The 12882-nt window shown below is 39.6% G+C and overlaps 2 protein-coding genes across 2 annotated transcripts in view; one reads left to right on the forward strand and one right to left on the reverse strand.

Annotated features, from left to right (window-relative positions):
- The window catches only part of LOC122985162 (protein kinase C-binding protein NELL1-like), a 279144-nt gene that overhangs the window by 131394 nt on the left and 134868 nt on the right, over window positions 1-12882 (reverse strand). The gene's annotated exons all lie outside the window — the stretch shown is intronic.
- Window positions 1940-8279, forward strand: LOC122985167 (piggyBac transposable element-derived protein 4-like). The gene is made up of 2 exons (XM_044355637.1): window positions 1940-2197; window positions 3903-8279. The coding sequence occupies exons 1-2, from the start codon at window positions 2070-2072 to the stop codon at window positions 5989-5991; spliced, it is 2217 nt and encodes a 738-aa protein (XP_044211572.1). The 5' UTR covers window positions 1940-2069; the 3' UTR covers window positions 5992-8279.

A 12882-nucleotide genomic window follows, 5' to 3' on the forward strand; every position in this document is an offset into this window, starting at 1 on the left:
ATCGCAAACAAGAAAGGGTTCAGAGCCGATCCTTGATGTAATCCCACCTCCACCTTGAACCCATCCGTCACTCCAACCGCACACTTCAACGCTGTCACACTGCCCTCATACATATCCCGCGCCGCTCTTAAATACTTCTCTGCCACTTACTCATACAGTACCACACCTCCTCTCTCAGCAGCCTGTCATATGCTTTCTCTAGATCAACAAAGACACAGCGCAACTCCTGACCTTTTCTATACTTCTCCATCAACATTCACATTCACGACGCATGCAAAGCAAACATCGCGTCTGCAGTGCTCTTTCCTGGCATGAAACCATGCTGCTGTTCATTAATCATCACCTCTCCTCTCAACCTAGCTTCCACTGCTCTTTCTTTCCCACGATTTTCATGCTGTGGCTTTATACCTCTGTAGTTACTACAGCTCTAATTAACAGCTATGATACGTTACAACACTTACATGTTACATTCCCTGCTTGTTTTGTACTGCAGACCTCATGTGATTTACATTTTACTGATATTTTTTAGTATAATCAAACACAAAGCAAATTGTAATGGATGTGACTGTGAGAATCTTATAGCAGAAATTTAATTCATAGGTCAATTTACCCACACTGAAGGTTGCGTTAGATTTAAACATAGCACGCTTTAAATTCAAGAATACACTTGATGACAGATTATAATGAGAGACAGGGCTTCCCCCTCTCTCTGCTTCATTAACTGTTCTTGTTCTGCTACCGCTTATTTTTTTTTTTTTTTTTCCATTAGTGACAGAGTTAAATGTTCTATTTCCCTTTGTTCATTGAACGCCAGCGACAAAACACTTTTTAATTACTTTTTTTGCAGAACTCTCAAGAGATTCACTCATGCATTTTTGGCACCATCTTTTGGACGGATGACAATGGAGAGTTGAGTTATTCAGTCATGGGACCCACGCTGTTGGAGATGCCAAATCATTTCATAAGTTTCAAAGGTGAGGTGTTACAAATAATGCTGATATGAATGATTGTTAATTAGCGCTGATGAACATGGACGCTTTATTTTTGTTATGATTAGTGTGTATGTATATTAAAAACAGTCCCCCAGTTATTTGCAGAGTTGCCTTTTCTAATTAAAAGTAAGAACTTTCAGGGACCAAAGATTTTTCTGACAATGATTAAACAGCAAACTCACAGGTGGAATACCAGCAAGCAAAGACCGTCGAAAAGAGATACTACAAAACTATTCAACAACTTCGCTCTTATACACTGTAGTGTTCACAAATCAATGGTCTCCTGTTGGTTATACTAAAACACTTAGTTTGGAAAAATGTGTTTCCTTATCTGTATTTATTTACCACAAAGCAATTACACTTAGGGTAGCCAAATGGTCAGCAACGGCCCTGCAAATAACACTGATATGAATGCTTATTGGTTAGCACTGATGAACATGAACACTTTATTTCTGCTATAGTTATAAAAAAACACACACACACAATTCTACCCGTTTTTTTTGCAGAGTTGCCTTTTCTAATTAAAAGTAAGAACTTTCAGGGAGCAAAGATTTTTTTGACAATGATTAAACAGCAAACTCACAGGTGTAGAGTTTCATTAGCTTATTCCTGCATTAATCCCTCATTTTTCCATTTTAAAGACTGAAAACATAGCCTATAAGGTAAATGTGGATGATGCATCTAGAATAAATACTTCTATCTCTAAAAAACTGTGTTTAAAGTGATCAAATGTATACTTTTACGTCAGAAACGGGCGGACCAACAGGTCTTTTAATCCCCTCAGCCAATCCCAGAAGCACATCATTGTATGAGACCGTGATGTCTTTCATTGGCAGCTAACCTATCAAGTAGGGAATCTGCACTGTATAAAGACTCTGGTCTTGTAGCCAATGAAATAAGCTCTGTAACCATATATGGCATGTAGTCGCCGGGACCAGAGGCGCCCGCGTAAAAGGAATTTTTTTTTTCATTGAGTTGAGGGGTGCGTGAGGAGAAAGTGATAACTCACGGGGTTAGGACACACGTCGCTGAAACTGTCTTCCCAGGAAAAAGTTTACATCTCATCGGACTGTGGAAATGCTTCTTTCAGAGTCTGAGGATGAATCGGAACAACTGCAATCAGATTTAGACTCTGAGAGTGAATACAGCAATTGTAGTCTGGATGAGGACTACATTCCGAAGGGGTTTTCCCGAGAATCAAATCAGTGAGTACAATGTACAAACACCCCGTTGACTTCAGTCCAATGGAATTAACCCGCGCATATAATTGATAATAGATAAATAGATACTGACATAGGCCTTCTCAGGAAGTCTATAAATTGCTGTTGTACAGTTTACTCAGTCAGAATAGATGTTGTCCAGCTCCTCTGCAGTATCGAGCGGCATCTTCCCGTGTTCACACACACACACTGCTGCCCGCTCTGGTGCATCTCTGCGGGGGTTTCCTTTGTACTCGGACACAATGGTTAGCGCTGTGAACATCTTCGGGGAGCACAGGAAACCATGCGGAAAGTTAACTTCGTGAGACTTAAGTACCAGCGCTGGTCGTCTGGTGCTGTTTTAAATTAATAAAGTTTGCTACAGTGTGTCTCTTTTTTGTGCGCGCGCGCCACCCTCCTGCATTTATCTACACTGAGGCTCGTGCGCGTTTCAAGGCCACAGTTGTAAATTTAAGCAGTTGTCCCGTTGATATGTCGCCTTATTGTGTTGGGCATCAACTTATAGGTTCACTTTAACTTAAAGAGTATGCATACATGCAATATTCTATGCAGGACAGTGGCGAATCCAGATTTTTATAGATTTGATTGAAATAAGCTTTGGCCCAGAAGAATGTGAGGCGGGTATAATAATGGCGAGCGGGTGCCTACATTTTGTATGGGTTATACATTTTTGTTTATTGCATCTTTTGGGTTATATATTAGCTTGAAATTAACGTTTGATAAAATACAATTTGCATGACAACTTCAAGGTCAGCACACCAACAACAATCAAGTAAAAGGCTTTTCATCAATGTACTACATGCGTCATCACGGAGTTAGTGAGAATTGGTTTTTGGACAAAACAACACTGTGTATCACCGTCATTATATGACTAACCCTTAATGGATCATTCCACCAGTTTAACACATGAAGTCCAGTTCAACTGAGCCTGTTTGTTTGTAAATAATGTCTGGCAACTGAGTCTATAAAGTAATAGTAGTATAACAATATTCTTTTAAATTGAGTTTCCATTACTTTTACAGCAATACAGTATATTAATATCACTTACCTAAATAAAATTATATCATATACTCACTTTCTTAATCACTAATAGACATATTAACAGTAGTTGGTGGTGGACAACATGGATAAAAACCCTCTATATGTAGTTTTGTATTGCAATATTAATATACAGTCCCATTACAAATCCAGTAAGAAACTGTCAATGGATATAATAATCTGATGACAATGTTTTTGGCTAATTGAATACTTGACAAATCAAGGTTTTATCACATTGTTGCAAAAATCATAAAATAATATTACCATAAATCAGTCAATGATTTGTAACTTTGCCCACAATGGCCTAATACTCATAGTATACTTTGTCATATTGAACAATGTGAGTGGTGGTAAACTCCCCACCGCTATTGAATTACTGTTCTTTCTTTATTTGTAGTAACACATTACATCCTTTTTATTAAAGTAGCAGCTTTACAATAATATTATGGCCCCTATTAGGACCACTTAATGTGTGTGTGTGTGTTTATGTTTTTATCTTTACATTTCACCTTATTTTTTGTAGATAACCTAGAATTACTTTATTTAAACCTTAGTCTTGTCTGTAAAGAATGGTTTGGGGAAAATAGCACTGAACAATTTTATTTATAGAAACAACTTTATCTTAATTTTTACCCATCTACTTTATTTACAGGAAAGACTTCACCACTGAGGACAGTTCAGATGAGGAGTGTGACAGAACCCCCACAAAGAGAAGAGCATCCAGGAAGCGTTGCCGCTCAGTTTCTGCTTCTTCGGCATCATCACCCTTGAAATCCCCATCTAAGAAGTGTGAACGGAGACCCCTCAGAAAGCAGATCCAACGTGCATCTACACCCAAAAAAAACTCCTCTCCCCACGCTGGTCGTACGGTATCCACACCACGCAGGAGAGGTGAAAGTGGAAAGAGCAAGCGCAAACAAGCACGAAGCTATGTCGGGAGAGAGGGAGAGGACGGAGCAGATGAGGATTGGTGGCGTAACCTAGATGAGGAAGATGTGGAGCCTCCTCAACCACGCTTCAGACCTGAGAGGGACGTAGGGCCGCAGCTGAACAGAACTGCAAATTACACACCGCTCGAACTGTTCCAGTTGTTCTTCTCAACAACAGTAATCGATACATTGGTAATAAACACCAATATCTATGGGAAAAAGAAATGCGAAGGCCAGAGGGAAAGCTGGGTTCCTGTCACAACAGCAGATATGTACTCCTTCATCTGCCTTGTCCTCTACATGGGTATCGTACCGCTAAAAACTCTGAAAGAGTTCTGGAGAGGATCTAAGCTGTTCAGCCTGCCGTTCCCCGGATCTGTCATGCCCTGCAGACGCTTTCTCGCCATCTCCCGCAGTCTACACATGAATGATCCCGCAGTTGAAGCGGCCAATGACCAGAAGAAAGGGACATCAGGGTATGACAGACTTTGCAAAATAAAGCCACTCTACGAACAGATTTTGGAGGCCTGCCATACATTCTTTCACCCCCACCAGCATATCTCCATTGATGAAAGGATGGTGGCGAGTAAAGCGAGGATCGGGCTCAAGCAGTATATTAGAAACAAGCCTACAAAATGGGGCTTTAAGCTTTTTGTTTTAGCAGACTCTGTGTGTGCCTACACCCTGAACTTTTTTGTGTACGCAGGAAAGGAAGGTGAGCCCACGGGGAAGGGGCTAAGCTATGACGCTGTCATGAGACTGCTGAAGATCCCCTTTCTAGGCAAAGGATACAAGCTCTATGTGGACAACTTTTACACCAGTCCGACTCTATTCCGTGACCTCCTTCAGAAAAAAATCTGGGCATGCGGCACCGTTCGTTGTAATGTATCCGGTTATCCCAAAACAAAAAGGAACGACATGTCCGAGAAAACACCAAGAGGAACCATCCGGTGGATCAGAAAAGGAGAGTTGCTCTTTGTTAAATGGTTAGACACCCGGGAAGTAACAATGTGTTCAACCATTCACAAAGCATATAGCAATGACATGGTCAAGCGCAAAGTGAAAGACGCAGATGGACAGTGGACAGTAAATAAAGTGCCTATTCCAGGTTGCGTCAGAGATTACAACCAGCACATGGGGGGTGTCGACTTGTCAGACGCGCTCATTGGCTACTACAATGTCCTCCATAAAACTCGGAAATGGTACAAAACTCTGTTTTATCATTTTGTGGACATAGCCACTGTGAATGCCTTCATCCTTCATAAAGAAATGTGCAAACTGCAGAATCGGCCTGTAATAACACAGAAAAACTTCAGGGAGCAACTGATTTTGTCCCTGGCTGAGATCGGGTCCACTCCACGCCGGTCAGCTCCTCAAAACTTTATGATGCCCGCCTCTCCGTTCAAACTGCCACATCCCTCCCCATCGAAAGACCTTTCAGCCCGCCCGACACTTTCCTCCCTGTCCACAGTGCCGCCTGCCTCCCCGTCCACCGTGTCACCCCTCTCGCCTCCTGTCCCGTCCAACGTACCTCCTGCTTCTTCTTCCACATTACCTCCTGCTTCTCCATCCACTGAGGTGCAAACTGCTACAGCCGCAGATGTCCCTGGTCTAGGTCACCTACCAGCTTACTTTGTAGAAAAAATGAGAAATGTGGCCTCCAGAAATCGAGCCACAGCCGGCAGAAGGGCATGCGTGGTCTGCAAAAGAAAGTCGCCGGTCTATTGCAGCACTTGCCAGAAAACACTTTGTTTCACTACTTTAAGGAACTGCTACAGTGAGTGGCATAGAAGCAATAGCATCTGTGTCTAAGTAACTGGACTTCTTTGCTTATAGTTTATATAAAGGGCATTTGACAGGCAGAAGGAACAAATGTACTCAGGCATCTATGCTAAATGTGTGCCTTTGATCACAACTAGTGAACAAATGTCAAACTTTCTTTTGGTTCCTTTGCCAAATTACTAACCCCTAGATACCTATGTTGTTAGCTCATAAGGTTGTGCTTAACAAACCTGTTCAAATTGTCTACAAGTAGTATTACATATCTTGAGATAATAGATGTAGAACAGATAACCTTAAAAATCTTAAGTGAACTAGAAGAGGATCTCCATAAATAGATGAATCTATGCATTATCATAATCGGCAGAATTAACTGTAATACTCAGTATATTGTCAAGCTTCAGTATGTCTCCTGGTCATAGCCCGTTACAATACCTCAAAGTGTCTCTAAAACCCTTCATAAAAAACATTAGGAATTTATATGGAATTGTAAACTCTCTTACAAACTGGGAAGCGACCATGTAACTGCCTTGTGTAATTTCAGGGAGAGCCTAGCTGCACCTTTGTTCTAGCGACTCAAGGGGTGGAGTTGCAGATGCAGCTCATGGGAGTCACACTGTTGGTGGTCTTTGACTAACCAGCTTGAAAAAGTTTTACATGACAGAGTGACCTCCTGGCCTTAAATTGGACTACATGCTCTTAAGGAGAAGGTCCATATTTTATCCTTAAGCTATATCAACCAGGACTGTTTAAAATGCTTTAATACATTTAATCACAATAAGGTATTATGGAAACAGAAATCTTGGGACTGAAAACTGGACTATCATCTAAAACACCCTGGAGAAGTGATCTCAGACCCAGTGACTCTGAATAATAGGATTCTGAAGATTTAACATCATAAGTGGATATATATCTACTGTATCAACATCTACCTGAAAGACTACTGTGAAGATATATACCTCATGTCTTTTGTTATCTGTGACTAAGATGTTCTCTCATAACATCCCTGGAACCTGAGATTACTTAACCAGTGCTCACTGGTGTTGCTTCATGAAGGAAGTGCATATAGATTTATTTCAATGTACTCTTGATGAATGAATGCAGATTGTATACTGTAACTCAAAGAAGACATGGGAATTACACTTGAATATAAAGACTGATGTAGAAGACAGTTTTTTTTAAAAGGTACCATCAAGTATATTTACATGTACTACTCTATATTGAGTGGGTTTTATCTTGGTTTGAATGAAACTTCTTTGTTTACATGATTATGTCATCATCCAGGTTTCTGATCATCTCTGTTGGCACAGGCCTTTTGGGTTGTTTTTTTTGCATGTCAGCCACTCTTTGACATTTCTGTCTTCTGACTTTCCTCAACAGTTGAGGATGAACTTGTTTTAGTTTCTGGTTGCATTTAAACATGCTCATTTGGATTTGGCTTCTTCAGTTTGACTCTGACTATAACACAACTCAGGTTTAGGATGCACCAGCATACATGACAGACTGGAAGGAACCTGTATAAGGTGTATGCCATAATATCCCAGTTTCTGTTGGTGTTTTTCATAAAAGTCCCTATTCTGGTTTTGAAACTGAAATAAAGATTTCTAAAACCAGGATGTTTACACGAGCAAACAGCATACTTGAAAAAAAACAACACTATTGTGCTTTTAAACCTACTCATTACTGGTACTGTATATATAGACTGATTTATTCAGTCATCAACTCTGCCTCACTCCACAGAAATGACAGAAATACTGTTAATGCAAACTTGAATTATCAGACTTATTTTAGATGTAGTGTATAAGAAAGCTCCCTCTTCCATTGTTACCTATCTCTGCATCAAACTCAACATCTGTGACAAGCTGACTGATACGACAGGAAGTGTTTAACCACAGGACCCGTATCTTTGCCTTTTAGGAATTTTAACAACTGTTGATGCCTATTTAAGGAATTATCTCTGTTTACAGAAATACCGTACTGTACCATTATATAGTGCAAAATAAAAAATGCAGTGACCTCAATGTTTAATACTTATGTCCTTATAGCTAAATGGGTCTTGAAATGAAAAGTTGTGCTCCACTTGAAAAGATAACTTGTGTTCTCAGAAATTGGTGCAACTATTTCTTAGCAAGCTGCAGTCCTATTTACTGTATATGGAAACGTTGCCAAAATAAGTTTCACAACTGCTATGGACCTCAATACCTCTGGTTAACCTTAATACATCTCTAATTAATCCAGACTTTTTTCACTGTGCCTCTTCTATGACTTTTTGTATGTGCGATGGGGAAGAGATTAGGAACTATGCTCTTGTGTTTGTTCTGTTAAAACATGAAAATAAAAATGTTTAAAAAGATCTGTATATGGTGAGGGTTTTTTTTTTTTGGTATGGGGGATAGTTTGTGATCAAAAAATGGACTTTATTTTTGTCTTGAAGTATTATTTTTATCATTACACGGTGGTGTGTTGGATAAATTAGGAAAAAAGCGCTAAAAGCATAGAGTACACTGCAGCCTACTTTTATATCTAAGACGAATCAATCAGGAGATAATCACATTTACTAAACGATTTAGTATGACAGGAATGAGCTGAGATAATTTCAGCACTTTGAAAGAGATGCTTGTGGACATGATTCAGTGATTCTAATTATGTAAAATAATGATGTAGCACATTGGGAGTGTTACAAATATAACATTTTTCATTATCATGAAAGTGATTCATCATCATTTGGTAACTTGGAGCACTCACGAAAATAATTATATATCAAAGCCAGCCTAAAATCTAATTCAGATATTAGACAGTTACAATGAGAGATCATATGAATACCAACACAAATTATGACTAAGTTGCTGTATTTTTACTGTGTTTTAAACTTTTTTCTGTCTAATGCTGCAGCAGTTCAGCTGTAGGGTTGTGGAAGTAATATACTAAATTACATTTTTGTTTGTTTGCATGATAATTTCTTGCACATTCATCATTTATCTATTTTTGGAATTATATACAGTTAAAAGGCAGAAAAGACAAAAATATAAGTAAATATTGTTCAGTAAGTTAATGGGACATTTAAAACACACATCCTGCCCTAGTGAGGCGATATCTACTCATCTCTTCTACTACTACTCATTTTTCAACAGCAGATTACAGTAACTCCCTCAGAGCATATTTCATGCATGAATAAATGGTCTATTGATGAATGGTAATATGGACTATATTGAAACCATATTATACTCATAAAAAAATTACCATGAGCCCTGAAGCAAAATTTAACCAAATGTCAAATACCTCTAAGGCACAGTTGCATTCTGGCACATTACCATTAGCGGTAGAAACAGCAGGTTAAATGGTCTCCGTGGAGACGACAGGTTTTGATTGTTATGCGATTTCGGTCGGGTTAAAAACAAAGTGTTCCCTTTTATATAATGATTTTAGGGTTTCACTTTTTTAGTAAAACAACCTTTATCTCTCCTGAGTTATGGTTGGATGAGACTTGACATGTGTTTTAGGAAGGGGGCCTAAAACACAACTCCAAGTATTGTTTCACCACTGCAACTGTACAGTATATCGGATGTCTAATATATCCATATGAGCTGGACATATGTATATATAATAAATAACACCAAAGAACAAGTAAGAATTTTGAGACTGTTATCGGCACTTTCTACTCTGCATTAGCAAATTTGTAGCTGCTATTGTTATAAAATACTGTTTGGTGGAATTACTGCAGCAATGATATCTTTGTCAGCTCTTGGCAATTATCTTTTACAAACAAAGAAACCAAATTGTTTCTATAAATGCATACATTTCTAGAGGCTGTTTCATGAAAATTCGATAGTGAGACGGTAATCAGAGAAACAGGTGACAATCTCAGCGCTATGTCAAAGGCAACCAGATTTGGAATTGTATTAAAAACATTTGCGGGAGGGAGGGGGGTTTAACGCATTGTGAGAATGACCACTGGTCAGACGCAACAGCTACATTATTTAGCTGATAACTGCACCAAGGGTAAAAATAAGGTTAAATGAATATGGTAATAAACCACATAATAATGGAGCTTCTCATAAACAGAGCCTGGGCTTAGTCCGAATATTCTAAATAGTCATGAGGTTTATATACATATATTGTCTCAAAACCAATTACTGCAACAATAGAGTGGCCTGTGCATGTAAATGTCCCCCTTGACATTTTGTCCACAAATGAGATTAAGTGTGCATGTTCCTTTTATTATGGCTGGGTGAAAAGAAAAAATAGAAAGACTGAGAAAGTGGAAGGAAGCTGGATTAAGCTACGCTAAGCACGCTAAGGCTGAGTGAACCTTGAACCCATCCAGCTCTAGTCTGATGGAAGCTGTACATGAACACATGCATTAGCAGCTGGATGACAGCTGTTCTGCGTGAGATTAATAACCCGATAGCTCCCTTTTCTATGCGAGCAGCCTCTCAGGGTGTGATGTGAGCATCCCTCTGTGATTATACGTATATCCTGTGTCTGCAGATAAGAGACTGTTTAACCTTCTGCCAATCACAATCACCGACGCTATTTGGTTTTCCTCCAGACGTTAAATTGGGAGCAATTCTGCAGGTGCCATTCTGAATCTCATACCTCAGTCCATAAAGCAGAGGCCTCAGAAAGGCAAACTTTTGTTTCCATTTCACAGGAGATTAATAATCTCCAGCAAGGTAGAGCAAGCTCCTGTCTGTGATAAAATTTAATGTCTACAGACGAAATAGACTTGTTTGAGTGTTAATATCACATTGCTTATTCAATCTTTCCGCTGCATTTGGATTTATAAGCTTTCTTTTTTCATTCATCACAGCGCATTTTTAGTGGTGGCACTGAAGCCCAGTGGTTAATACAACTTATTCTTCTGTCTAGTGCATGCTGGGATAGACTCTGGGCCCTCAACCCCTCTCGATCCCGTGTAACAGTAGCCAGGCAAAGACAATGAATCACTGCGAATGAATGACTGACATCCCAAAGTCAGTTCTACAGTACTGATGTACGCTCATTTGACCCACACTGTTGGTGGTATGACAGTAATCCCTCATTAAAATAAATGGATGGCTCTGATGCCTCATAGCCATTATACCCATTTTATGCTTTTTTGATTGTTTTTTTTATTTGTTTTATTGCTCTTTTTTATTTATAGAATTGCCCCTCGTGTCTTCTTTTTAATACCCGTGTCTTTGTTTTTATTTTCTCCTGTAAAGCACTTTGAGCTGCATTTTATATATGAAAGGTACCGTATATATGAAGCTTATTACTATTATTGTTATTGTTAGAGGAAGAAAGTCTTGGACTCAAATCCCACCTGACAGGCTGGGTTCTTTATGTGTGGAATTTCCATGTTCTGTGTGTGTGCTGCAACCACATTGTTCTCCCACAGACCTCAGAACTATTGATCAAGGAGCCACAGGAACTAAATCAGTAACTGCAACCCCACCATGACCTGTCGCCTCTACTCTGCAAGTCTACACATATGTATAACAATAGGTGCCTCATCCCTTTGCTTAGTGAAGAAAGGAAATAAAACCTGCTGCATTTAGAAGAGGAGGGCAGGCTGAGCAGCCTCTCGCCAAGCAGAGAAGTATTGAGAGTTAACTGCATAACTCAAACTCTAACTGTGCTCTTGTGATGCTTGAATGGATGTTGGAATGGAGACGTCCACAGAGGTGGAAAAGGAGATCTAAAAAGTCAGAAGGGCAAAAACTGTCTGTAAAATTTCCATCTCCAGTCTTAATATTTATATTAGCCGGTTCTCTGGTCGAGCTTCTGGTTCTAGCCAGTCTGAAGAAAAGCTGTTCACAGTTGATGGCCAATTAGTGACAGCAGAGACTGCTCTATTAGCTCCATGGTAATATAATAATAATATGAAAGTACTCCCCCTATAGCAGGGACATTCTGGGGAGCAGGAACTATAAATTTAAGCCTCAGTTTCCCATGATCCAACTGAGGAAAGTTGGACCAGTCCCTAAATGTTCCTGGAAAAGTTCCTGTGTTCAAAAAGGTCCACGTGATAAACTCTCAACCTGTCCATACCTGAAAAGCAGAAACAGAAATAAACGGATGAATAAAATAATTTTAGAATTGGAACAAGTATTCTGGTCGAGTTTAAAATGTTGAATTCTTCGGGTAAGTTTCTACATTCCAGCAGTGAAGTAGATTATCAGCTTTGTGGTGCAACATTTTTCACCAAGAGAAACGGGTGGCACAAGCCTCACAACACATTATTCATTATGTCAACCTGATCACTGACCCTAAGCTTGGCCAATCAGACGGACAGCATATGCCCTAACAATACTACGTGCCCTGTCATTATGGTAATGGTGCTGGATGTCAACACCCCGCTGCTGCACTCTCACAGGGTAAAGCCTTATCACATCATTACACACCATTACTGTTCTTAATGAAGTCAGCAGCTCCCAAGCAGAGGATACCCTCTCCGCTGTCTGACTCATTAAATGATCTAACATGTGAATAACCCAGGGCTCAATTATCAAGTCACTCAGCTGTCCTCGTGCCTTGCTCACCTCCTCCTCACACAGCAACACTGATGCTCAGTCACAACTTCTGCCTGTTCTGCCTGTTCTGGCACTGTAGGTGTTGGAGATGTCCTGATTAGGGTTATGGCAATTATTTTATTAGATATTCAGTCATGCTGTTTACTGGGGTAAAATACATAATTTTGTGGTTTCTTCTGGCATAAAAACTGTTACATATTAAGATACTAACTTACTGCATTTACTTCAAGTAACTGAGCTCAGCCAGACACCATTGAATCTGGCTTGTTATGTAACCTGTTGACTCTGCTTTGTGTTGTGTCGGGTGGATGAATGATGCATTGTATGGATAGGAACAGAATATATTCGTCAGTGATACAGTTGGCTCCCAGCACACTATAAAAGATCCACAAATTATTTTTGCACAATA

This window comes from Thunnus albacares, chromosome 1 (assembly GCF_914725855.1).
Source record: "Thunnus albacares chromosome 1, fThuAlb1.1, whole genome shotgun sequence".
NCBI classification, from domain to species: Eukaryota; Metazoa; Chordata; class Actinopteri; order Scombriformes; family Scombridae; genus Thunnus; species Thunnus albacares.